This window comes from Vanacampus margaritifer, chromosome 17 (assembly GCF_051991255.1).
Source record: "Vanacampus margaritifer isolate UIUO_Vmar chromosome 17, RoL_Vmar_1.0, whole genome shotgun sequence".
Taxonomy (NCBI): domain Eukaryota; kingdom Metazoa; phylum Chordata; class Actinopteri; order Syngnathiformes; family Syngnathidae; genus Vanacampus; species Vanacampus margaritifer.
The window spans coordinates 17,622,764-17,649,073 of NC_135448.1; the positions used below are offsets into that span (position 1 = coordinate 17,622,764).

The 26,310-nt window shown below is 43.3% G+C and overlaps 6 protein-coding genes across 25 annotated transcripts; 2 read left to right on the forward strand and 4 right to left on the reverse strand.

Annotated features, from left to right (window-relative positions):
• Positions 1-4,280: 4,280 nt before the first annotated feature.
• On the reverse strand, positions 4,281-7,528 carry LOC144037701 (uncharacterized). Of its 20 annotated transcripts, none has more exons than XM_077549389.1 (13): positions 7,231-7,524; positions 6,219-6,473; positions 6,112-6,141; positions 5,998-6,036; positions 5,844-5,889; positions 5,643-5,694; positions 5,505-5,552; positions 5,209-5,304; positions 4,938-5,029; positions 4,765-4,878; positions 4,619-4,638; positions 4,482-4,549; positions 4,281-4,407 (listed from the first exon to the last, which is right to left on the reverse strand). In XM_077549389.1, exons 8-13 carry the CDS (start codon positions 5,284-5,286, stop codon positions 4,300-4,302), a joined length of 480 nt encoding a protein of 159 aa, XP_077405515.1. In that variant the 5' UTR covers positions 5,287-5,304; positions 5,505-5,552; positions 5,643-5,694; positions 5,844-5,889; positions 5,998-6,036; positions 6,112-6,141; positions 6,219-6,473; positions 7,231-7,524; the 3' UTR covers positions 4,281-4,299. The 20 variants fall into 20 exon arrangements, 17 of the variants coding, with proteins under 17 accessions (XP_077405515.1, XP_077405512.1, XP_077405522.1 ...); XM_077549386.1 differs by having other exon boundaries at positions 5,989-6,036; positions 7,231-7,523; XM_077549396.1 differs by having other exon boundaries at positions 5,645-5,694; positions 6,112-6,473; positions 7,231-7,528.
• psmg2 (proteasome (prosome, macropain) assembly chaperone 2) lies at positions 7,430-10,279 on the forward strand. Its single transcript, XM_077549378.1, has 7 exons — positions 7,430-8,735; positions 8,896-9,067; positions 9,146-9,204; positions 9,272-9,390; positions 9,506-9,688; positions 9,763-9,883; positions 10,151-10,279. Exons 1-7 carry the CDS (start codon positions 8,679-8,681, stop codon positions 10,226-10,228), a joined length of 789 nt encoding a protein of 262 aa, XP_077405504.1. The 5' UTR covers positions 7,430-8,678; the 3' UTR covers positions 10,229-10,279.
• A 299-nt stretch (positions 10,280-10,578) lies between these two features.
• Positions 10,579-15,585, reverse strand: ptpn2b (protein tyrosine phosphatase non-receptor type 2b). Its single transcript, XM_077549369.1, has 10 exons — positions 15,371-15,585; positions 14,762-14,852; positions 14,561-14,661; positions 14,176-14,274; positions 13,820-13,957; positions 13,515-13,727; positions 13,276-13,437; positions 13,034-13,200; positions 12,429-12,503; positions 10,579-11,129 (listed from the first exon to the last, which is right to left on the reverse strand). Exons 1-10 carry the CDS (start codon positions 15,425-15,427, stop codon positions 11,108-11,110), a joined length of 1,125 nt encoding a protein of 374 aa, XP_077405495.1. The 5' UTR covers positions 15,428-15,585; the 3' UTR covers positions 10,579-11,107.
• A 398-nt stretch (positions 15,586-15,983) lies between these two features.
• eif3i (eukaryotic translation initiation factor 3, subunit I) lies at positions 15,984-18,853 on the forward strand. The gene is made up of 11 exons (XM_077549376.1): positions 15,984-16,117; positions 16,400-16,492; positions 16,583-16,670; positions 16,745-16,810; positions 16,886-17,035; positions 17,238-17,365; positions 17,449-17,559; positions 17,690-17,779; positions 18,073-18,146; positions 18,391-18,483; positions 18,566-18,853. The coding sequence occupies exons 1-11, from the start codon at positions 16,115-16,117 to the stop codon at positions 18,645-18,647; spliced, it is 978 nt and encodes a 325-aa protein (XP_077405502.1). The 5' UTR covers positions 15,984-16,114; the 3' UTR covers positions 18,648-18,853.
• A 40-nt stretch (positions 18,854-18,893) lies between these two features.
• On the reverse strand, positions 18,894-22,380 carry LOC144037693 (putative histone deacetylase 1-B). The gene is made up of 12 exons (XM_077549368.1): positions 22,214-22,380; positions 21,673-21,785; positions 21,351-21,468; positions 21,201-21,275; positions 20,986-21,124; positions 20,712-20,853; positions 20,539-20,631; positions 20,362-20,470; positions 19,776-20,156; positions 19,542-19,700; positions 19,417-19,459; positions 18,894-19,334 (listed from the first exon to the last, which is right to left on the reverse strand). Exons 1-12 carry the CDS (start codon positions 22,260-22,262, stop codon positions 19,307-19,309), a joined length of 1,449 nt encoding a protein of 482 aa, XP_077405494.1. The 5' UTR covers positions 22,263-22,380; the 3' UTR covers positions 18,894-19,306.
• Positions 22,381-22,786: 406 nt separating this feature from the next.
• sh3bgrl3 (SH3 domain binding glutamate-rich protein like 3) lies at positions 22,787-26,218 on the reverse strand. The gene is made up of 3 exons (XM_077549523.1): positions 26,062-26,218; positions 25,052-25,219; positions 22,787-24,255 (listed from the first exon to the last, which is right to left on the reverse strand). Exons 1-3 carry the CDS (start codon positions 26,104-26,106, stop codon positions 24,190-24,192), a joined length of 279 nt encoding a protein of 92 aa, XP_077405649.1. The 5' UTR covers positions 26,107-26,218; the 3' UTR covers positions 22,787-24,189.
• Between the last annotated feature and the right edge of the window lie 92 nt (positions 26,219-26,310).

Genomic DNA, 26,310 nt, shown 5'->3' on the forward strand with positions numbered 1-26,310 from the left:
GTTGGGGCTTTCTGAAATGACAATGCACAAGCAAGGGCCACGAGTTAATTCTTTTTTCCCCCTGTAACACTGCACCCCCGTGTCTTACAGAATTCCTTTAAAACATCCACTTTACAACGCTCAAAGTACTCTATATGGGGGTCACACGCCATGTTTACCGAACTGGGGAGGCATAACCTTTATACTGGAGCAGCATGCCTTGCGTGCGGTGAGATTCCGAATGCTATTATTATTATTATTATTATTATTAATAAGATTATTGTTATTATTATTATTTTCGTTAGTTAGCTCTGGAATCACCTGCGACCCGGAAGTTAAACACCGGCCGGAAAAGGAAATGAGAAATTGTTTGGAAACGAGAACTTGTTTGGCTTGGCGTTTTTTGTTTTGAACACATGGTCGCCTCCAAGTTAGGTTAGTAGCTAATTTTGGATTGTTTACATGCACAGAGGCGTCCACAATAAAGGAATATTGTCTCTACGTCGGCTGCTGCCAGTCTACCTGCACGTCAGCTGAAGAAAAGTGGCGACGTGTTGTGAAAAGGTAACTGGTGCTCAACTTTTCCACGTTTTTACTGCATGGTGCTCTAAAAGTATATTTTTGTTTAAAAAGAACCATAGTCTCTTATTTAACGTGCCCTCGGCTGATTCGATTAGATCAACTAACGAGACACGATACTATTGTCCTATGTAAAATGTGTTTATTAGTCTACTTGTCAAAAACGAGAAAGAGTGAGTTAAAAATAATATAAATACAAAAAGTAATAGCGGGATTTAAGAAAATCCAGTTTGAGCATTTGAAAATGTTCTAATGAATCAGTATTCATGATGCCTTGTGGGATTAGTTGATGCTGAATTCGAGGATGGTCAGAATTTATACCACTTGCTTTTTCAGTTCCGACCTGAAAGTGTTCGAGGCGAAAGTAATAGTGGATAGTGGTGGACAGTGATAATTTTGTCTTTTTATTTTGGTCCTCAAAACTTATTTGGACCTCCAGCAAACTTGCCTTCTCGCAATTTTGCTTCATTTATTGTTTTTATATTATATCATAAACATTTCATACAGTTCAGTAGTTCACCGTATAATTTCATGCAGGGAGATAGCGGCATACTCTCACGTACGTTGTTTTACGTGGAGTTATGTGGAATATTTATGAATGAAGAAAGCTATCTAGTTGTATACTCGAGTAAATTGTGTTTTCCAAAGGGGTCGCCATTGTAGAGTGACGCCACATTGTAGTCCGTCGGTGAAGTCAGGGTACACGCCCCCGACCCGACTTCGCAAGTGGGATTCCCACAAAAAAAAGAAGAGATTTCCGAGTTCAAGGGGCGTTCTCGACTTCCGAGCATCCTCGAATGCAGCATAACTTCCAGCGGGCGGGGCAGCAGCGGTTGGCGAAGGCGGGATCTTGTGCGGGTGATGGGTGGAGTCAGCAGAGCGGAGTGAGCGGGTGGGGGAGTGGCTTGGGTTGGACTGCGCTGACCTGCTTGCTCATTGCATGTATCACTTGCATTCTATGAAAAATCATCAACAGGCAGCCTGTGGTCAAAACTTCAATAATATGACATTTATCAAGTAGTGACGCGAATATTTCAGAGTATTTCAATGGTTTGAAAGCCTAGTATTTTATGCAAATTGGCACATGCGATATGCAAATGAGCATTACTCACCGCTTCCGTTTCTGTTTTCTTGACAGGGTTGAGGCCGTTTGGGACATGGATGGGTCTGTGCTACAAGCATGCAATTGGAAAACTGTTTTTCGACAGGTGCGTGTACTTTTTTTACACCGAGGATGCCATGTTGTGTGCTTGAGGAGGTGTGTCTGATGCCACTTAGCCATTTGTCAGTGCACTGACTTGCGCTTGATGTACTTAGACACACACCAGAACAACATTCAATGGTTCTGGACATGTGCTTTTTCTCTTTTTTTTTAAAATCACATTGGTGTGGCCCAAATTATTGAAAAATGAAATATTTAGAAAATATAAAGAACTTACAAACAAAAATAAAAATAACTTTTTCAAAAAAAATCTTTGTTTTTGGTTGCGCTCATCTACCTAATGACTTTCCAAACTGGCCAAATTTTTAGGTACACCCTAGTTGTTGTCTTGACTAATGTGTACAGGCTCTGATAGTAGATAGACAAATCATGAGGTGCCCCTCAAGTGTACCTAATCAAGTGTCCAAATATTAGGTACACTCTCGGACTTATTTTTCGACTATGTGTCTATTGACAGATAGATCATGTCCACTAAATGTCATGAGTGGACAGACTGTAGAACCTCTGCATGTTGTTTCTAGGTGGTCTGTGAACTTCGATTTAGATTAGCTAAAAATGCTTTTGCTTTTACTGATGATTCCACATGCTAACCCTTTGTTAACGATTTTGAATTGAGGCATTTTAATGACAGTTTGGCTTTTTCAAATGTATTAAACATTTTTTAGGCCTAGTTATTCAAAAAAATACTATTTGTAAAAAAAAAAAAAAAATCTGTCCAAGAGCATTGTATGATGTACATGTTGTGTGGTTCCACGTGTGTTGTACAGTATATGAATTGCGTTTGGCTTATAGAGAGATGGGTCAGCCAGGCTATTAATGGATGTGTGCTACTTTGACTGCACATAGAAATAGTACAAAAAAAACAAAAGATTAGCTAAAAATGCTTCTGCTTTTACTGATGATTCCACATGCTAACCTTTGTTAATGATTATTAACTGAAGCATTTTAAAGACAATTTGGCATCAATACTCACTGTGAGTTTTTTTTCTCTCCTATTTTTGGTTGAGCTAGGTAGCATCGGACTTAGCTGTGTTGTGAGTAATTCGATTTGAATGAGCATCACTGACTCCTTTTGTTTCCCGACAGGATTGTAGGAGGTCTTGGACACACACGCAGCCAACAGACTCAAGACTTTTGGGACATGTCGGATGGTTCTGCGCTCCATTGACAGCAAGCTGCTTCTGGACAGGTGTGTGCGCTATTTGAAGGCAAATGTTGTGTGCTTTTGAGGTATGTGATGTCACAAAGCCACTTTTCAGTGCGCTTGAACCTCCGCTTGATTTCCGACACACGCACAGCAGAACATCATTCAATGCTTGTGAACGTGTGCTTTGTGAAATGACATTGTTGTGGCGAAATGATTGAAAATGTTTGGCAAAATAACACAAAGGTCTTTTGAAATCAATCAATGGATGCTATTTTTGCCCACTTTTTCAAATAATGCTATTCAAACAAATGTCCAGAAGCATTGAATGATGTTCTTGTCTGTTAGTGTGTTTGTTGACTTTCGGAGATGATGGCTCGTTTGTGCTCATGTGACATCACACACACACACACACACACACACACACAACATGGTGCCGTGTGCTGCTGCTTCCATGTACAGCCTGTCAACCAGTCTTTGTAACTTGAGTCCAACATGAAATGATTGCTGTGTCCCAAAAAGTGCTCGTCTCAACTCAAATATATTGTTGAAGTAAAATGAGTGTCTCTGTGTTTGATTTCTAACTGCGCTGTGCTTGTATTTTCAGGGCCTCGAATGGATTGCACGTGGATTGTTCTTGAAGACGTTTGGTTTCCCGTCCGAGCTGGCTTTCTGGCTTCATTTTCAAAGCCAGATGGCGGGATTTTTAACATGAATCGAGGAAGCCTGCTCGGACCAGGGGCCAAAACATCTTCAAGAACAACCTGAACAATCCATTTGCGAGCCCAAAAATGCTTTTTTGCTTCAACATGTTTCAAAAAAAAAAACACACACACACACAAAAAAAGTATGAATTTGCATAACTGGCCACACCCTCTCTGAATTGACCAATTGGCTGGCTGCATGCAAATTATTTTGCATAACTGGCCACGCCCTCTCTGAATTGACCAATCGGCTGGCTGCATGCAAATAAATTTGCATAACTGACCACGCCCTCTCTGAATTGACCAATCAGCTGGATGCAAAACCACATTTATGGCCTTATTTGCATAAATCACACCTACTTATGCAAATATAGACCTTTCAATTTGCATAAACCACACCCATTTATAAGCCAACCAATCAGATTCCTGCACTCATTCCAGAACCCACCAATCAGATGGCTTCCTGCTCAAAAATTTGCATAACCATGCCCACCATGCAATTTGGCCACACCCCTTTATTTAGCAAGAACTTTGTTTATAAAACTTTTCAAGAAAGGTTTTTTTTAATGTTACAAGAAGAGTTAAAAGTTGAATTTATTTATTTTTTTGCACAAGACATGTTGAAATGACAATGAAAAAAAAGGTAAAGATGTTTTTTGTTTGAAGTTTTTTTATTTTTTAACACAACTTAAAAAAAAAAAAAGAAAAAGTTGTATGATTGCTGCCTCCTTGTGGTCACCAGGTGAAGTTGCAAGCCAGCGGGAGCAGATCGTGCGGCCCTAAGACAAAAACGACATCAGTGAGTCAAGTCAACTTGTTGCACAGCAAACGTTTTTGACATGTTGAAACTCACCAGCACAGAAGGGGATCCGGGCCAATCGCTCACACTGCCAGGAAGCCCGCCATGTTCCTCAGCGCCTGCTGCAGAAAAACATCGAGGAGAAGCTTGCCGAGTTTCAACATTCAAAACATCCGACATTCAAAGCTTACCATCAACTTCAACTTGATGGCTACAATGCAGCAACAAGAACACACGTGTTGGACAAAAGTCACTGCCTGGTCAAGTGGATTCAACAAAGACGTCAAGTGTTTTTATTTTCTTTAATGCAGCAAATTTGACAGAAGTTGAAGCCCACCAGTGCAGAAGAGGACCCGCGACTTGTTTCTGGACTGTCAGTGATGACGCAGCTGCATTCACAGGAAGATGACCTTGAAGAAAACATTGAACAGCGGGAGCAGATCGTGCGGCCCTGAAACAAAACGACATCAGTTAGTCATGTCAACGTTTCTGAAATATGATGAAAGTCACCTGCACAGAAGGGGAACCGACGACTCTTGTGGGATTTGGGCCAATCGCTCACATGGCTGCATCGCCAGGAAGCCCGCCATGTTCCTCGGCGCCTGCGGCAGAACAACATCGAGGAGAAATTTGCCGAGTCGACAACATTCAAGCTGATGGCAACAATGTTGCACCAAGAACACAAGTCACTGCCTGGTCAAGTAGACTCTACAACAAAGAAAAAGGACGTTAAGCGTTTGATTTTTTTAATGTAGCAAATTTGACAGAAGATGAAACTCACCAGTGCAGAAGAGGACCTGCAACTCGTTTCTGGGATGACGCAGCTACATTCACAGGAAGATGACCTTGAAGAAAACATTGAGGTGATCTTCCACTTCTTTGCAGTTTGGCAGCAGACGAACCGAAACACAAACGAGATGAGCAACCAGTCAAGCTTATTAACATTTCAACAATTAAAAAAAAAGGGGGGGGGAGTGGTTGAGCTTTTCCAGGGCCCAGACAGGCTTCGGCATCATTTAGGGAACAAAAGCAGAAGGAAAAACAAGGTTAACATGTCGGCACAAAAGATAAATGTACCTTTTGAGGGTCCCGAGTGAAGCGCAGTTCAATGCAGCTTTGGGGAAACTACAAAAAGAGAGCGATGTTCAAATATATTTATCAAATGTTAACGTCAGCCATTTTGTTTTGCAAGCATGCTCAAAACCAGCCTCGTACACGTTTCTTGTTCCTCGGGCAGCTCCGGTTCAAGTCAAAATGCCGTTTTTACCTGCACACATACAAAAAAGCAGGACGTTAGAAATGGTCAGTGCAAGTCACCTGACATGTCCTTACCCTCCTTTAGTAATCTTCGCCATGTGCTAAAACAAATTAAAACATGATATCACAGTTTAACGTGTATAAGAGTTTGTGTCTCACCAGTGACGAGAACAGGGCTGGGCTGGACATCGTGTCGATGGCTGGGCTGAAAGACACGGTAACATAATATAGTTAGCTTTGAAACATGCCAGTGTAGAGAAGGAAAAAAAAGTATTTCAAAGCCATGGGCTAAAAGGTAGGGTACGTAAGCAACTTGATTTCAAGGGGAGTCCATTCGCTTCAAGATGCAAACCTGTGGACAAGTTGAAAGAAAGTTAAGAGTTGATTTTCACTGAAGTTGTTAATGTACAAATGCTGGCAAACTTACCTTCTGCCAAACGGTGCTTTTCTCCAGATGCTGGAAAGGGAAAAAGCACTTCGTGTTACTCAAGATCTTCTGTTTAATAACAACATTTTAACAATTTCTTTACTTACCGCGAGCATTTATTTCCAAACATGTCAAATAAATGCGTTGGTGTCATTTTAGCACGCGGTTGACGTTGATTGACCACGTTTGAGCAAACATTTTAGCTAGCATGCTAGCAAGGTGTTTGCAATGATGAAAAAATGAACATGTTAAAAGTTACAACTACAAGTGTAAGAAGAATCTTAAACAAACCTCTTGTCAAAGCTTTTGGTCATCTTGTCGAGATGAGTGGCGAACAGCAGGCGGAGGACGTCGACGTGATGCTGGCGAAGAAAGAAAGATCGCTCGTTCAATTAGTCACAGCTTAAATAGGTTTTCGGTAACGACGTCATCACGTGGTGTTTTTTTCTTCAAAAGCTTTATTTAACCAAGAGAACAAAAAAAAAGGTTTTCGACTGCATTCGGACAGAAAATCCTGATAAAATCAGGAAAGTTTTTGACGGTATTCGAACCCCGCTCGTCCGTTCCAGAGTCCATGTCGCTAACCATTAGCCCAATCACTCCTACCATTTCCGGTCCCCTATGTCATTATACCATAAAATGAAAATGGCCGGCCGACTAATACACCCTTTGATTCTATGAATAGAACCCAAAAAAAATCATCACAGCGGGGAAGTTGGCCGAGTGGTCAGTAACAAAGGTTACCGTATCCACAGAACTGGGTTCAATTCCAGATCACTTCAAATTTTATGAGATTATTTCCCAAATTATAGAAAATAAGGGAAAGGGCAGGAATCGAACGCGTTACCACCGGTAGCGGGGTCGATATTTTATTTCAGGTGCCACCTGATCACGTTGCTTTGACCAAAAATTAATGAAGGTGATGAGTACGCTTCTTCAGGAATCAAATTTGTTGTTTACTCACGAGTGCCTCCAACCTTCACCCCTCCCCACCAGCTGTTATATATATATTTTTATGGGAATTACTTTCAATTCACGCATGCACATCCTGGTCGTCAACTATGTAATCTACACAAGTACGAATGCAACGATTGTTTTATATATTAATGAACGGCTCACCAACAAGTCAATCCTATTTCCATTCATCTACAGGAGGGCAGTATTGCATCATGTCTCAGTTGCTTCTCCGTTTTCCTCTGAACTTTCACAAGACTTTGATTGACTCCACCCACACGGATTCTCAACGATTCTTCTTTTTTGTCCAACTATTATTTCCTTGGCGGCTTTACTGATGCGCGTTTTATAACGGCACGCTTATTGTTTTATTACATTATTGACCAATTACAAACGAGCCAAAACCCAGATATCCTAACCTGAAACCAAGGAGTGCGCCGTCTGCTGAGGACATGTGGTACTGCGCCCAACCCACTAATTTCTATGTGGAGAGTTTTTCTCAATCCTGGTCCTCGGGGCACACTATCCAGCCTGTTGTCCACGAATGACCCGCGTTGGGAAAAAGTGTTGGTCAACACAAACCACACCACATCTGGATAGATTAAATATTTTTTATTTGCACAAAACAAAGATCAGAAAAAAGTGCATGAGGTGAACAGAACACTTGAAGGAAAAAAAAAGTTAAGATGGCATCGGTATTGGAACAATACAATTTTTTTTTTAACGACTGTATAGTAAGACCTTTTTTAATAATCTTTTTTTTTTTAAAACAGCCATGCGATTAGCAATTTTCTTTTCTTGTTATCTCGCTCACTTAATATGCAATATGGAACTTTTTTAAATGGTATGTGCAGTTTCAATTTTTGTCAGCGGGTGGCAGTAGCTATTCGAAATTGAATATTCTACGTTCAGTAGCTTTAATGGTGATTATTGAAAATACAGATGTGCAATTTTAAAATGATGCACTATGTATACTATGAATGGCCGCTGGAACCCCAATCCCTTCTTGCTTGGGGCCCCTGGGGAATGTTGCTACGCCACTGGTGATGAGGTATCTGGCAAATGGTCACATTACTGATCCGCGATCACCGACAGGGATAATAGTTCAAAACGACATTCGCCTTGTAACGATGCTGAAATAATCAGGACAGACTTAGATAAGAGTTTTCAAGAACAAAACAGCCAATAGCGCGCGTAGCTTTGAACAGTGCCTTTTTAACGTTGCATGTAACAAAAAAAAAGTTGCCTGTAACCGTTGGGATACTGACGTCTCTAAACGTAACATCTTTGCTGAAGTGCGGCTTACTAACATGTGCCTGTTTTGGGAAAAACTTCAATTTCTTTTAAAATTGTTGAAATTGCCTTTAAAATGTCAAACTTTTTTTTCCATGTTAAAAAAAGCGTCATATTTTATGAACCGCCTTGTAAGATTTTCTCAGAGCCCATTACAGTAACGCATTTACATCAGGCACTTTCAGGGGCATCGATGAGAATGAGTCGTCGACGCCGGTCTAGAAGGACCCCAGAGCGCCTGACATGAAAATTGGAGAAACTTTTCAATGATTGACGCTTTTAATTCTTTAGAATATTAACAAAACTCACGCAAAACAGCCATGTTTATCACTTCACAGACCGCCACGCCTGTATTTAAGGATTTGACGCTTGTTATGGTAAGTCCGGCTCATTTACATCCCCTCACTACGAAGCTAAAACGAGAGATATGACATTTTAACGTCTATATTCTAGCTAGCTAGCTATCTGTCTGATTTGATCTGCATCATACCAAACTGCCCTATTGACTTGAGAATGTTATGTCTTCTATGACATCAGCCAGCGGTGGCGGTGGGCAACGTGGGCCAACTGGCGGTGGACCTCCTCATATCCACCTTCAACCTGCCGAGGGTGGGCTACCTGCACACTGATTGCCTCATCCCCATGGCGGGCAATAACCCATACGCCACCGGCAAAGACGACGCGGGGGAGCTGCACACAGCCGCAGAAGGTGCACTTTAAAAAAAAAAAAAACACAATTTATAATCAACGTAGATCGTAACGTGTTTTCTTCCTCTCTTGTCAATAGTATACGCTGCGCCCGAGCTCAAGCTAGCGGTTCTTCAGATCCGGGCACCAGTTGTCAAGGTATGTCCAACCACATGATGGTTTGAATGGCCACGCGCACCGATTTCATGTTCTGCACGCTTTGCAGAGCAAATCCAGACGGTTCTGTCAGCTGTTGCTGTCCTGGATCAAGGCCAGCGGCTTCTCCCGGACCCTGGTGCTGTCCAGCAGCCACGCCTACCAGAGGGATGATCAGCAGCTACGAGGGTAATGCAACAACACTGAGAATGAGAATCGATTTTATAAAAAAAAAAAAGTGAAAAGTACATTTATGACGATGTTATGTTAGGATAACATAAAGTCTCTTCATGTGTGTCTTTAGCACTCCGTTAAGGTACCTGGTCACGCCAAGCCTGCTGAAGAGTAGCGGTGATGCCTTCAAGGAGCTCGGCTGGAGGGAGATGGAGAGGGTACCTCTTTGCCCGGGACGCTTAGACACTGGCACGGAAGAGCAGAGACTCTACGTCCCGGGTGGAGGCATCACTAAAGGCCTCTACGCGGACAGGTAGGCCGTTTATCGTTTGGAAGAATATCCTCGCAAGAATGCGTGTGTGTTAAGAATGTGTGTGCTGTTGGAAGTTGCACCGAGGACGTGCCGCTGGCGGTGCTGCTCGTCTTCTGCTCGGAGGGTGACAACGTACCGGACGCCATGGCGCTCGTCAGTCACCTGGACGACTGGCTCCACCTGCTGGACAACCCGGTAATAGTTAGTTATAGCATTTGAATATAAGAACAAAAAAAAAAAGATACTGTATATTACAGTAAAAATGTTACCTTACACATTAGGGATATTTTATGTAAGAATATATAAATAGCCGATTTGGTGGGGGGGGGGGGGGTCAGTTTGTATTGTCTTTCATGTCTCGCAGGGTGCTGCTGTTTTGGTTAGCAACACCGTTAAAATGGGTTCCGCGGGTGCTGTAATTGTTTAAAGCCCGTGCCCTTCAAACCCGACGCTTTCTTCCAGAACCGAGAAGCCAAATGGAAGATCCCAACTTCCTGGAATCTGCTGTTTGGGAGCGGCATCCCTCCGGCCATCTTCTGAAGCACTTTTTGTAACCTTGTTTTCTATTTCAATAAAAATCCATCAACAAGAGCCAGATTGAATGTTTCTCTTGCTTGACCTCATTCGGTCCATGACTAACTGAAAGTGCTTGGCCCGACGCCACGCAGTGTTTCCCGGCAGTCCCGCCCCCCTGACATGTCCGTAACCTGACTCTGAAACAAAAACGCGCAACTGCCCCCTCAAGTTTTCACTTTTGTTCTACGCTTTGAGTTGTGGAATTTGTAGGGACGGCGCATTTGAGATCTTCCATGAACAAAATCAGTATCTGTGGCAACTTTTTAAACAACGGGTCAAGAATTAAGTGACATCATAATAGATTAACAAATAGGTCCATACATTTTGTAAATTACATTTTTATTAGAAGGTAACGGAGGAAAAAAATGACTTGCCTTTCTTTTTTCCATCAAACTCGGGGTTCAAATGTGTAAATGTATTTTTAATATATATATATGAAACTTTTTTCAGAACTAGAAAAACAGAACTATGTACATGCCATTGATTTTGTTTCACTTCAAGTACTTATTTTAAATATAAAAAATAGAACTTTTTCATCAAAAGGTCGTCTCCCCGGGGAAAAAGTATTTAGAACTTGTCACAATGCACTCATATTTTCAGTCAATATAAATGTGTGTATGACAAAAGATGCGTTCAACAAAATCATTTTAAGAAACGCTGGTGTGTTTTGGTCTTTTTTTGTTTGTGTGTGTGTGAGTGCTGTAAACAGTTTGCAGAAGAGGAACAGGAGGTGCTGGCGAAGAAGAAGCAGAATAGAGAGCTTGCTGTTTTCCCTGCCGATGTTTGTTGTGTGTTTTTTTTTGTTGTTGTTGTCGAATGCAGCCTCGGGTTGCTGCAGTCGAGTCAAGAGTCGCTGGTCTTTGCTCTGTCATGAGACAAAAAAAAAAAAGAAGCAAGAATAAGAAAATGAAGCCGTCTGGACTTCACAACGATGAGCTGCATTCAAGTCGAGGAGGCATGACGGGAGACGACCGCGGCGGCGTCCCCGTCGGCATCTGGTGGACTTTTCTCATGCATTCCAATTGGCGCGTGAAAGAAGACTGTTGTTGTGATTTGATGATCCTTCCGGCAAAAATAAAAAGGCCGAATGCAAGCTTAAAAAAAAAAAAAAAAGCAATGTGGGGGGGGGGAAAACATGTCACTGTTCAGGAATAACGGTGGAGAAAAAGTCGCGTCACTTGTTTGAGGGGGGCAATGTGGAAAAAGAGAAAGACTGTACTAGTATATGGACTATATCATAGTGGAAATGATGCTACTAGTGCGCCACAGTCATCCGATTAGTTCGCTTGGTCGTCTTACTAGAAGGGGCAAAAACATACGAGTACGCGGCCCTTAACGGAGGATATCAAATAAATTGTCAAATGGCTTTCTGTAGTAGTGGAAAAACGATGCTAGCAAGAGTCGGTCTACTAGTGCGTCCTAACAGTGCCAGGGTATCAAATCAATGCTTTTCCAACACGCCGGGCATCGCCCAAAACCCACAATTAAGATGCAAACGTGCAGCACAAACATTCAAAACGAGTCCAAATGGTTGCCTAGCAACTCATCAAAACAAAAGCACTGCAGCGCGGAAGGGAAAACACACAGCACACGCAAGGGGGGGGGGGGGGGGTGTGGACATACGAGATCAGGTGCTATTTGTAAACCGTTAAAAGTGTCGGCGCCGGGTCACGAGCAGCAAACGCAGCCCAAACTGTTCGAGGAGAGAACAGCACACATTGAGAGAACATGGGAGCGAGCGTGTGCGTGTCGCACTCATTGGACGAGTTGAGAAGTGCAGAAAAGCGGGTTTGGGCATTTCTTCATTTGACTCGATATCAAGATCAAGATCAATTCGCTAGTGCGCTTTGTCCGCACTAGTAAGACAATTCAGCACACTCATAGAATGATAGGATGCTACAACAACTAGTGTCTTACTAGTGATGTTTCCCCCCCGCTACTAACTAGTCGTAACTATAGGCATGTATCGCACGCTAGTAGCTTCCTGAGCCCTAACTAGTGGCCACTAGTCAAATGTAACTTTCCTACTAGTGTGCCAGAATGTCATACAGTATTGAAAACAAATAGGGCCGTCGTTCTACTAGTGCGCCAAATTGTCTTACTAGTGAGTCCAAAGAGTGCAGACTTGAAAGTGGATAGCAAGGAAAATCGTTGGCGTCGTCACCTTTTGCGCTTCCTGTCCGTGTCGTTGGTCCTTTGGCTTTGGGCTATGGAGAAACTGTCACCCCTGCGTCGTTTGCTGTCCAAAAAAAACCAACAACAACAACAACAACAAAAAACATAAAATTAGGGACGGGCAATATGGCCTTCACATTAAATCTCTTTTTTGGGGGTCTTTACTATTCATGAATGAATATTTTAAATGAGATTCCCTGCTAGAGCTTCTACTCCTGCGAGCCAACCCCGGATGAGCGATAGAAAATGGACGGACATCGGCAAAGAATGCCTCTAAAGACGATATTTTTTATTGCCGTTCACGTGAGGTGGCCGCGTCCGGATTTCCTTTTTCGGAAAACAACGTCAAAATGATTGCGCTCATGTGGCCTTTTTTTGTCACTTGTTTTAAAAATAGCCGCTAGTTGGCAACCGTGAAATGTGATTTTTTTTTTTTTTTTTTGTAAATTAGCTCGGTCCATGTTGTCAACCGTATACAGAAATGGACCAAAAAAAAAACAAAAACGGATTCATATTTTTAGACTGTCCTGACAAACGAACTCATCTTCACGAATCAAATAACCCGAACCAAAATCCGACTTTGCGGATACTGACTGCGTGCTGCAATTTCCCTGCTCCGGCGACTGGCCCGGCCTTTCCCCGTCATGTCTGCAATCGCCGTCCTCGCCAGGCGGTGCCGCCCGCTGGCCGCCGTTGCATTTCTCCGACGAGTCGGCGGCGGGGGGCTCCTGGTCTTCCAGGGACAAGTCGCGCCCCTGAGACTGCGAGGCGGGAAGCAGACGTCAGCCGCCGTGTTCCGTCGTTGCCGTCCGAGAGCGTCCCCCGGGCGCGTTTACCTGCGGGGACGAGTCTCCCATGATGCACTTGGCTCCCTCGAGGACAGCCATGAAGGAGAAGCGGAGCTGGTCGGGCGTCTGGATGAGACCCATGCGGTACTTGCGCATGTCCAAAAGGATCCTACGGATGTCCAACGGGGACGCGTCTTTCCTTCTGTCCATCTGACAGACAAAAATAAACGCCTCCCTTTAAATAAATGCTTTATCAGTTATGTATGAAGACAAATAAAATCTCTCACCAGCACGAGACACGTGTCCACCAGCGAGAAGGTCCCCGAGCGTCCGATGCCGGCGCTGCAGTGCACCACGGCGGGGCCGTGGTCCCCCCCACCCAGCGCCCCCGACTCTCGCACCTTCAGCAGGAAGTTGAGGAAGGACGCCGGCGACTCGGGCACGCCGAAGTCGGGCCACGTCGTGTAGTGAAAGTGGTGGATCTCCCGCTTCTCCCCCGTCTGGCGAGAAGACACGCGGAAGGGGTCCGCTTGAAAAGTTTCGAGAGGGCCGTGCTGGAGAATCGAGGACGGGGCCGAGACCAAACACTCACGCTCATGTTTTGCAGCTCCAGCACTCGGGTGATGTAGTAAGACTTGACGTCTTCCGACAGCAGCGTGACCAGGAAGCGCGTGTCCTTGAACGCCATCTCGTGCTCCTCGGCTACGGGCCAGTACTGAGCGCACTTTTCCTAACGGACGAAGAAGAAAGGGGAGGTGATTTTAAAAAAAAAAAAATTATTATTATTTTTTTTATAGTCGCCGCTAAGGAGATGACAGTCGAGTCGCGTTCATTTAATGACATTGTTGACATTTTTTACATTAGGAAGGGAACTATGTGGTAACTAGAACCCTTGTTCTACTTTTTTTGCTACCGAACTGGACTACTCGGTGGAAATGTGAAGCTTACCGAGCCTTTCTCAATGACCCTGTTGAGCATGACGATAGCTTTGGTCTTTTGCTCCCAGATCATGAGCCAGAAGTGGCCACACGTGTTCCTGAGGGGACCCTGCAGACAAGCACAATAATAATAATTTAAAAAAAAGCTAGCTAGTAGTGACTTGGTGTTCTGGCCGTCAAATAAGATCACATTGAGTGCAAATATCAAGTCGTTTTTGAGTTTTAACACTCAATGTCCATGACGAGCAATCGATAAGACGTACGTCCTAAAGTTGCGCAACAGGGCAGTATTCTCGCCCCACTGCTAATGTTAACTTCTGTGTTTCGACTGATAAACGGATACAAACAGGGCTTCTATCAACACAAAATGGCGCAACGCAATGTCCACAACATGCCTGAGTCAATATGTAACGTCTCTGCGCTTCCTCCATCGCCACCAGGCTGGCGTTGATGTAGTCGTTGTCGGCATTCTTCAGCTTCACCCGACTGTGGTCAACTGCGGGGGGGTGGGGGTGGGGGTGGGGGTGGGGGATCACAGGGAGAAAATTCATGTCGGGGATTTTGTGCGTTTCAAGACAAGCGCGACCTCAACCTACAGGGGCTGACGTCTCTGTATCTGTTGCGGGTGCGGTTTTCGGGATACTTGGCTACTTTGTAGGAGCACTCGTGGGACTGACTTCGGATTTCCTGGGAAATGACAGAAAAATGATGAATTTAATGACGGACATCATAAAACTAAAGCCAGTGATGATACAGAATGGTAGACTATATTGTTGATAGCATTATAATAGTAGTGTCACTACAACCATCACAGCTCGTGGCTAAATGTAGTCATTTGTTGAAAAAAATATATATATTTTTTTTTTTTTTTTGACCATCCTTTTTCCCCTTCCTTCTTTACATATGTCAGTCGTTCATACTCTTTCTTTCCCACCTAAATAAGTTAATTTAAAAAGTGTATACCTACTTTTGTCCCAGTCTATATTTAGGGACATCCTGGTACTATCGATTGTTAACATAAACTTTGCCAAAGACACGATTTCTTTCGGGAGGGCTTTTTTTTCTTTTTTCTTTTACTCGTACTCATTATAAACGATTTTCTTTAAATGTATCGTTGTCATTTTGACGTTTTAAAAACAAGCGCTCTATTTCACAAGATTCAACTCTTGACTGTTAAACGTTAGCAACATGCTAACTGCACTTACCATGTACAATTTGTGCCACCGGCCCTCTGACTCAATGTCCTCAAACTCGCGCTCCATTTTCACCTGTCAAGACTTTATCGTCAACTCATATCGTCAGCCGACCAGAGTAATGTTTAAAAAAAGAAACAAAGGAGATTCCTTTGTGTGTGTGCGAGAGGAATTATGACTTCCCTGTGGTAAGAGCTTTCTTTAGCTGGTCGACTCGTCACTTTTCACTAATGACGTTTGAGGATCTGCGCATGCGCAGATTTGGGGTCTTCCAAAACTCAAAAAGACGACAGAGATCTTCGAGAGAAAACATCACTTGACGTCACACAGGGCTCTAATAACAATACTATTTTTTCCCTAGTAAAATGCTCGGAAAAAAGTTTTAACAGAATAGGTCAATTAATTTGTCCTCAATGATGAAAAACAAATTGTTTAATCATTATTTTAATGCTGCGTGGTCATATAAAATATATAAATTATCAACATTTAAGTATATTTATTAAACTAGTGATACAAAAAATATAAACTCTGTGTTATTTTAGTGAATAAAATAGAATATGCAAAAATAACGTTGTGGCTGCTTTACTCCAATACCCTAGAGGGCGCCCTCACGGGCCTGCTATGGGGCACGTTAAAGGTAATGTCACTTCCTTTCTGTCACGGCTTCGCCGATAGAAACACGAGTGTCCATTTTCTCTCTTTTTATTTGGATTTATTGACTTTCTTACACCGAGTATTGTCGCTTGGTTGGTAAACATGGTTAGTATATTTTGTGTTTTGCTGATAGTATGCCCGTGTGTGTGCTGAAAGGCTGTAAAACTTTAGTTTCGAGCGCGGCAAACGTTAGCTTAGCTTTCCCGGTAGCCGGTATGTTAATAGCTCGTTAGCTACATTGAGGATGAGTCAACAGCTGCGTGTATTCTATATATATTACAGTGTATCTTGTCAATCTCCGTCAAAAATAATATTTTAATAAGTAAGCAAAAACTTTAAGTGTAGTTACTTAAAAAACACTGGCACGTGTCCCTCTTTTCTCCATAGAAACCCATTCTACTTCAGGGCCACGAGAGGTCCATCACTCAGCTCAAGTACAACAGAGAAGGAGACCTCATCTTCTCAGTAGCCAAGGACACAGTGAGTTTGGCAAAAATAACGCATATTTACACGCTGTTAAGCTCTTCGCAATCCGCACAAATAACGTTTTTTTCCCCCCTTTCCTTTTAGGTCACAAATGTGTGGTACTCCGTCAATGGCGAGCGTCTGGGCACCTACAATGGACACACGGGAGCAGTGTGGTGTGTCGACTGCGACTGTATCCTAAGAATTCCTGAAATATTTTTCTAGTATCGCGCTACCTGGTCGCAGCTTCCTTAACGCGTCCTTCAGGGGACACCAAGAACGTGTTGACGGGTTCGGCAGACAACAGCTGTCGACTGTGGGATTGCGAGACAGGTTAGGCAACAGTTTTATCACACCGGAATTATTCACCTGAGGCCAGGACTGGTCTTAAATGTGATCCGTTCACAGGTAAACAGTTGGCCTTGGTCAACACCAACTCTGCGGTCAGAACTTGTGGCTTCGACTTCAGCGGCAACATCATCATGTTCTCCACGGACAAGCAGATGGGCTACCAGTGCTTCCTCAACTTCTTTGACTTGCGGGATCCACAGCAAATTGGTATCACGCCATTTGACTATACAATAAAAACAGTTGAAATTGACTTGACTGTCACGATTAAATTAAACTTAATACTACAATATTTATCTAAATAATTGTGATGATCATTTGGGTCATAATCGTGCATTTCTTGAGATTATTAACTGTTGCGTAGTGTAAAAAAATAAATAAATAGTATAAAGCCTTTTTTCGTTTTGCACAGATGACAACCAGCCCTATCTGACCGTGCCGTGCCCCGACCACAAGATCACCAGCGCCGTGTGGGGGCCACTCGGCGAGTTTGTCATCGCCGGCCATGAGAACGGCGAGATCAACCAGTTCAGCGCCAAGGTGGGTGGGCGGGCCATCATATTGGCGCCATTAGCAGTTTGCGCGTGCAGAATTGAGCGGACCTTTTGCTGTCGTCAACATAGTCGGGGGACATCCTAAAGACCATCAAGGAGCACAGCAAGCAGATCAACGACATCCAGACGTCGGTGGACCTTACCATGTTCATCACTGCATCCAAGGACAACACTGCCAAGGTACTTACTTATATACCGCAGCTTACAAGTTTTTCAAATTATGATCCTTTGGTTGTGTTCAAAATAATTAATAACCAATGCTCACTTGTGTGCATGTGTTTTAAAATGTATCACATTTGATGCTCCGCAGCTTTTTGATTCATCCTCCCTGGACCACATCAAGACCTTCAGGACCGAGAGACCTGTCAACTCGGCCTCCATCTCGCCAATCATGGACCATGTAAGTGTCCCCCTACATCAGAGGTGGGCATCGAGGGCCGGAGTCCTGCAGGTTTTGCATGTTGCCCTTCTCCAACACAGCTGATATATGATCAGCTCATCAGCAAGCTCTAAATAAACCTGATAACGATCCTGTTGATTGGAATCAGCTTGTGTTGGAAGTGAGAAACCTCAAAAACCTGCAGGACTCCGGCCCTCGAGGACCGAGATTGCCCACCTCTGCCCTACATAGTGAGGTTAGCATGTGTTTGTGCGTGCCTTCAATACTCATCGTCAGATGTGTGTGCGGCGCAGGTGGTGATGGGCGGCGGTCAAGAGGCCATGGAGGTGACCACCACTTCCACCAGGATCGGCAAGTTCGAGGCCAGGTGAGTGGGGTGGGGGGGGGATACTTTCATTTTAAATGGAAGGACATTCCTTTAAAAAAAAAAAAAAAAAGTAGTGTACCATTTGACAAAACTTGCCAGGTTAAGCACTTATTTTCCCATTTGTAAAGAAAAAAAACTTTCTGTGGAAGTGGATACAAGAAGTCATTTGCTTTTTCCACAAGCACAGAAAAAAATATCAATCCCACTTTTGCTGCTTAAATGCAAACGCCATTGTGTTTCTCAGGTTTTTCCATGCCGCCTACGAGGAGGAGTTTGGCAGAGTCAAGGGACATTTCGGACCCATCAACTGTGTGTCGTTCCACCCGGATGGCAAGAGGTAAGAACCCATCCGGCTGCACCAACGAGTGAGTTTGTTGTTGTGCTTATTTGTGTTTTTTTTTTTTGCACGCATGTTGCAGTTACAGCAGTGGAGGAGAGGACGGATACGTGAGGATTCACTACTTTGACCCGCAATACTTTGACTTTGAGCTGGAAGTTTGAAAACACGCACGTCATCGGCTTTTTTGAGACTCTCAACAAGAAGGTGTCTTATTTTGAGAATTGTGCCTAGTGGGCATTTCCAGCTCCAACAAAGCAGCCCCCCGCCTCTCCTTTTTTTTTTTTTTTTTTTACATTTTGCCGTTTTGAGACTTGACTCCCCGATCACACACGTTTCTATCACCTTCAACTAAACAGTTCTGACTTCATAGTGGGCCTGTGTGATTTGTCCAAAATTAACCCAATGTGTTTTGTTTAGTTTTTATTACAAAGGCAAAAACACACATTCTCGAAGCAATATCACACCACCTTTGTACACAACCACAAAAACTGATTTGCTTGTATAAAAAAAAGTGCTTCCAACTTAAGCACAATAAAACAAAACAATATATAGAATGCTTTCAAAATAATTTAAATGTCGAAATGCGGCAAGGAAGATAATTAAACATATTCAGTGTCACTATTACAAATAGATGCCTAATATATACCCCCCCCTCCTAAAAAAAAAAAGCAGATACTTATCAAGTTTGTTTGAGCAGGGATGGTTTTCTTCATCTTGGAAGGAACACAAGGAACAAAATGTTTGTTTTGTTCATCACGGCGCATCGGGGACGGGTTATTTGCTCCCACGAGCTGAAACGGCAGTAAATGCACTTGCGACTTCAAGTGGTCTTCATTTCTTCTTTTGCTCTACAAAGTCAAACAAAACAAAAATCAAGTTAAATGTTATTAAGTAAATGTAAACATTTTTGGGTAAGTCAAATGTTCTTACACTGAAGTATCCATCTTTTCCTCCTCCTTGACATCCTCCACATCTAGAAAACAGGAAAAAAAACTGTTCAATGCATGATTCTCATGAAAGGAAAAAGCTAACTAAGCTAAGCTAAGGCAACGTACCTTTCTTTTCGTCCCCGTCGCGTTCCTCCTCCTCCTTCTTCACCCGCTTGGCCTTCCTGTGATTGGTCGCGTTCCGCCGGCCGCCACCTTGCCCCTCAGCTTCGTCCTCGGAGTCTGAGAACTCTTCGTCGCACGCTATCCTCTTGTCGTGTGCGCGGACTGCAGCACAAAGCAGACGGCATCTCAAAACGGAAATACAAACCAGCCCTGGTCAATTTCTACCTTCAGACTTACTGGAAATGCGTTTGTCGGGGTCCTCATCGTCCTCATCGGCGCTGTCGGGGTGTGGCGCGTCCTCGGGGATGGCCTGCATCTGGACGCCGGGCGCGTGCGGCAGCATGCGCAGGTTCTCAAAGAGGCGCTGCTTGATCTTCTCCAGGTACTCGTCAGTGTTCTGGTTGCTCATGTTGGACGGGCTGATGTGCAGCTTGAAGTCGGGCCCAAAGTACTCGAAGTAGTCGTTGTAGGGCAGCTCGTTGGGGATGGAGCAGTCCAGCGCCACCGCAGTCTCGTAGGTCCAGCAGCGCGCCACGTTGCGGATGGTGTAGCCGCCCCCGCCCAGCATCAGCAGCGGCAGGTTGAAGCTCTTCATGTACTCCACGCACTTGGCATGACCTGGAAAAAACAACACAGTGTAGGTAATGCATGTTAACCACTGCATCATAAAACTCAAACATTAGAGCGAGTGACCAGGAAGGTGTCTGCAAAGCAATACTGCCACCTAGTGGCCTTTTGTAGCTACTTCTAAGAATATTAGCGTTTTAATGACCTGTAATGTACTTTTGTTGATCCTATTCAAGACCATTTTTGATTTTGGTACCTTTGATGGTGAGGTTGAAGCAGCCGAGTCTGTCTCCTGACAGGGAGTCGGCGCCGCACTGCAGGACCACTGCACTTGGCTGGTACATCTCCATCACTTTGGCCATGATCTAAGCCACACAAATATTTACTAATACTGCACAATATCGGCTTGACTGATTGTGATATAAGCACTTACAGGTTTGAAGATGGCTTCGTAAGATTCGTCGTCAATGCCGTCTCTCAGTGGATAGTTAACAGCGTAGTATTTTCCTTTCCCGGCGCCGATGTCCTAAAAGTGAAAGAAGTCAGACCGGTGTTGACTAGCGAACTGTCATCCGCGAGGAGCAAAAATGTGGAAATCCAACTCACCCTCAGGTCTCCGGTGCCAGGGAAGTACTCGCCGTACTTGTGGAAGGAGACGGTCATGACGCGGTCTGTGGTGTAGAAGGCCTCCTCCACGCCGTCGCCGTGATGGATGTCGATGTCGATGTACAACACACGCTGGTGGTACCTGCACGCAACAATTTAAGCCCTGTCATTCATTTTATGCGACTCATTCTCGTCATGATTGACTAGCAGAAACGTGCTCGGTCACAAAGAGGCACGCGCAGCACCTCGCGTGTTACAAATCCAAAAGGCTTACTTGAGCAGCTCAAGGATGGCGAGCACGATGTCGTTGACGTAGCAGAAACCAGACGCCTCCGACTTTTTGGCGTGGTGGAGTCCTCCCGCCCAGTTGACGGCGATGTCAGTCTGCTGCTTATTCAGCTTCACCGCGCCCGCTGGAAGACCATCAAAAAATGTGAAGTCTTCGTAGGGGGATTATTATGGGATATCAGCTTGGTTGGAGAAACGCACCCACGGAACCGCCTGCGGAGAGCTGGCAGAACTCAAACAGGCCGTCAAACACCGGACAGTCTTCTCCCACGTTGACTGCGTGATGAAAAATCGAGTCATTTCTAATGTGCACATTTCACATCAAACTAAAAGAAGAAAAAAAAAACTCACATCTTTGCATCTGCTTGCTGTATTCTGACATGTTGTCCGGCCTGATGGATCTGAGGAACTTGATGTAGTCGTCGCTGTGGTACTTGGTCATCTCCTCGCCGCTGGCTTTGTGTGGCCTCTACGGACACATACGATAACATCGTGTAAATTGGAGCCAAAATTAATGCAGTAAAATTAACACTCGTGTATTTTGAATATTGCTTATGTTAGTAATATTTGAACAATGTCAGCCTTTAGATTTCTACAAATGTAAAAAAACACACATACTATATATTTTACTTTTACTTTTCTACAATAATTTCAGGTTGCAATGTCTACTCACATAAATCTCCATCTTCCTATACAGGCCATAATTGAGGAGCAGGTTATGTGTCATGCGGATCCTGTGGGGCTTCATCGGGTGGCCCTGACCGTAATAATAGTTCCCCACGTCACCTGTTCAATAAAAAATTGAATAACAATTAGAACACCGATTCTAAATCTAACCTGGGGAGTCACAATTAAATTCTCATTTCCAGCCAGGAAAAGTTAGCAAGGGTCTTTAGCATCTATTAGCTATAGTGGGACCGTTGCCAAACTCGTACTATTCACCGTAAACAGGCAAAATAAGCGATTTTAACGCGTTGCAATTATGTGGTTTAGTCTAAGCTTGACAACACAATACTAGCGCCTGTGCATTTATTATAGCAGATTGTGTTAGCCTAGCACGCAAGCTAGTTAGCCGTCTGTTGCTAAACCGGCTAGCCCGACCGGCGTCGCACTTTTAAGAGGTATCACGCGTGCATTTCAAAACATCCGCAGCCCGCCAAAAGCGCCATTAAATGTTTTTGCAAACGCGCGAAGCCACAAAGGGTGATATTTACCATCGTAGTAATAGCAAACTTTCTTCTTTGTTCCTTGCGTCAGCGCCATTTTACACCCAATTAAGCCACTACTTCTTGATTTGGCCTCACACCGGTTCCTGTGTGGACTCTCACTGGCTGCGTGTTTGTGTGGTCCCCAGCCAAACGCAGTGTCTTGCACCGCCCGGTTGGGAGGCGCCGAAATAGCAAAACGAGACGCCACAGAGTCAGAACCCATTTTTAAAAGTCCAAATGCATTACGAGACTCGTACGGATTGAACATAAATTAATCATTTATTCCCAGACTGATTTACATAAATTACTTTTTTTTAATTACGACATATATCGTTGTAGAAAATATAAAATTAACATTATTGTGTAAATAAAATGATGTAGAAAATAGTTATTTTAATAAAAATCTGATAGCTATATTTATATATCTTAAAAAAAAAGTATTTACACTTCAAAATTAAGCATTACAAACAAATTTAAAAAATGATTAAGATATCCCAAAATAAAAACAATTTAAAAATCTAGTTGACGGATAATAAAGTTAACAGGAAAAAAAAAATCATAATGAAAAAATCCAAACAGTTTGTTTCAACTTAATTTTTAATTTCGCAACCCATACATCCCATATCACAATCTTCTTGGAAGACAACAGCATTTGATTCCCTATTTTCTTCTACTTGTTCTCATTTTGGCCAAAGCGGAATTGGTCCAAACACAAAGCAAAGAGCTCAGACGTGGAATGTGACCGGAACATAATGCATACTTGTACAGCCATCCACAAACAACCAAACCACACGCAGATACAAAAAACAAGTGCACAAACATTGTGAACAATACAGGCTTGTCATTGCGTCATATCCCAAATCGCGTGACCGAGAATCATGTTGAAATGAATCCGCTGTGAGGTAAATTTCTCTAACTATAATCAGGATGTCATTATACACATGTTCGCAAAAATAATTGAAACCGTATTTCCCCATGTGGTGACGGGTCCATTGAAACACACCAGCCTTGTACTGCGTCACTGTTTCAGTGCATAAGGGCCTGTAATGGTCAAACCCGGGACCAGCTACATGGTTGAACACTTAAAAGTGGTGTCTTTTTGGTCCTTTTCAGTCAACAATACAACATTTAAAGTGGAACTAGGAAGGGAGGAGGAGAATTACAAACGCCTTGAGACATTCTGAAATGTTTTTGATCAAAGAAATGGGGTTTTGTTTTTCACATTTTCGGGGCCTGTCCAACCTAACAGCTAAGGATGCTTAAAATACTTGGTGGGGGCATCCTCAAATTCAGTCTTAACTTCCAATACAGAGAGAAGTCCAAAGTGGTGCGCTCCAAAAAAAAAAAAAAAGTGCTACAATTTGGAGAAAGCATGATGACAGAACTGGAAAAAGTTACTCAAACAAACTGTAAAGCATCTTCATAATGGGCGAGTCGTCCGACAGAAATTTAGTCTTACTTAGAGCCAGGTGAGTCAATTCCATACATTTGGAAGCCATTTTGTTTGGATTTAAGAGGTTGCACAGTCAAATTCCTTACGTGACCAAAATATATGCAAACACTGCGTAAACAAGCAACAACTTCTCAACTAACAGCTTCTGTAGTAAATGGAAAATGAAGACTTCCATTTGAGTCCATGTCAGGGTTTGCCCTAACTGGAGGGTGGGACCTAAAATGGCCGCCAATTATCACAGTATTTTTTTTTTTTTAACTGATCATTTATCCTTGCATGTTTGCGTTAAGCGCAACATGGGAATGTAGAAAGGTGGCGGCTCTAAGACCAAGACCACATCGTTAAGACTTAGTGATGATAATTTCTGGATTCAATTTAAGACACGCTTGGGTGAGTGACACCGATGCGGAAACAAAAACGTATGTTGAGGAGATTTGGCATTCTTCGTTATGGCATACGATGGGAGTTGGTGTCAAAGGGGGCGGGGCTTCAGTGTGGTTGACGGATGATGGGGGTGGAGGGTTATGATTCACGGCAGTTTCAGGAACTGGTCCACCGCGTCCGCCTCCACCGCCTCGGAGAACATTTCGTAATCCTGCGGGCATGATATGAATAATTAGCATGAAACGGCAAAAACGTTTGTGAACTTGTTTGCGACAGCTTCCAACTTGTCGTATCCTTCGGCGAACGTGTTCGCCTCCCACGAGCAGCTCTAGCACATCTGAGGATTACGGTTTCCTTTAAGCGCCTTGGGTGACTCGACAACAACAGCCGGCACTCTAAAAACAGTTGGGTCAAAAGTAACCCAATTATGGATCAAAAATGGACCGAGCCACTTTATGGGTCAATTTGACCCAACTTTGAGTGTAACATAATTCATAAATATTAGTCAGATCCTTTATTGGGTCAAAAAATTGGGTCATTTTGTATAAAACACCCCAGAAAGTTGGGTCCAATTGACCCAAGTAGAGGATCGGTCCATTTTTGACCCATAGTTGGGTTCTTTTTGGCCCAACTCTTTTTAGAGTGTGCTAAGCACTAATTGAGGCGGACTACAAGCTAAATTAGTAAACCCCTAACTCCAATATTTTAAAAATCTATTGTTGTACCCATTATCCGATTGATGAATTTAAAAAAAAAAAAATTGGGAATGTGCCTATCAGGACTTTATTTTTATTTTTTTAGCTGTGTCTATTCTTGACCATTGGCAGGGACATTACAATAAATCCTAACTACCAATGGTCAGCTAATTTAAATAGTTTAGCTTATTTTTGTTTGATTCTACAGTATTTAATGTTCCCTTTGTACGCCTTTAAAAGTTAAGCATGTGAATTCAGAGTTTTACGATGGTGACACTGAAGCTTAAATCATTATTTCCCGCATCTTCTCACCCCGCAGTACTGGTCCTCGTTGAAGAGTTGCGGCGGGACGGCCGTCGGGTTCCCGGCTTTGCTGCGCATCTCGTCACGCACTTCGCCGCCCACCGAGATGTCCACCAACTCGTACTGGATGCTTTTGCTGTCCAGGATGCGCATCACTTCCGCCTGCTGGGACTTGACCTGACAAACAAAGTGAGTTTTAACACCCAAACGTGGCTTTTTATTGTAGGGATGTGGCATTTACTTATTGTGAAATATCAGCTTTATAAAATTACTTTTCTTGGGGTGATCGATAGATTTTTGCAACTCGAACTTACAACCCAAAGCCAGGCTCCAAACCCTGTTTTAAAAATCATACTCTGAAACTCTAAACCTGCCATAAAACCCAAACATTTGCTGATCGGTCGGTCTCACTGTGAAAAAAAAAAAAAGAATAGATAGCTTACTCGTGACATCACCATGTTTCCGAGGTCCATGCATTGTTTCGTTTTGGTGCTTTATCAAGTGTTTGATTTGAGAATCCACCCAATCCTGACAGTTAAAATCACAAATACTGGGCTCATAATCAAAAACGAACATTTGGTGCATCTTTAAATAGCAAACTGCAAAAGGTCTCATTTCCCCAATGCATTGCAAATAATCATTTTTATTTAAACGAATAATATATATTAAAACTAATGATGTTTGCATTTCAATTATATTTTTAAATGCACAATGTGATTGGATGGGTCGAGGGGGTTAACCGCCCTATCAGTCACAAAATTGGGAAAACAACCGAACGATTTTAAACGCAACTACAAACTTAGCGCATAATTCGATTTTTTCCCTTTTTTTTCTCTATTTTTTTAACGACCAATAAGTTTAATGGCTAAAAGCTTAATGCTGCTAACCATCCGCGGGCCCGCCAGCAGGAAGCTAGCGAACGAGGCTGGGTGTGTCATGCGCAAGGCTCACCACTGTTTGCCTACCATGAAAAAAATACGCAAAACACAAGTTTGCCGACGCTCTGCTGAGTCACTCACCGTCCGCGAGGCAGTTACAGTGGTGTAGTACAGTTTAATCCCCATTTTTTTTGGTCCTTCTTGTTCTTCTTCCTCGCTTTTCCGAGGTTCTGCTCGCCTAGCGGTGGCCTCGCGTGATCGTGTCAAGCTAGATGAGGGGGAAAGTCCGGTGCAGCAGTAGAGGGGGGGACTTTCAAAATAAAAGAGCTGCCCTTGGTACTATTGTATAGCATTTTTATTTTTGAAATAAGACAATCAAAATATCAATAA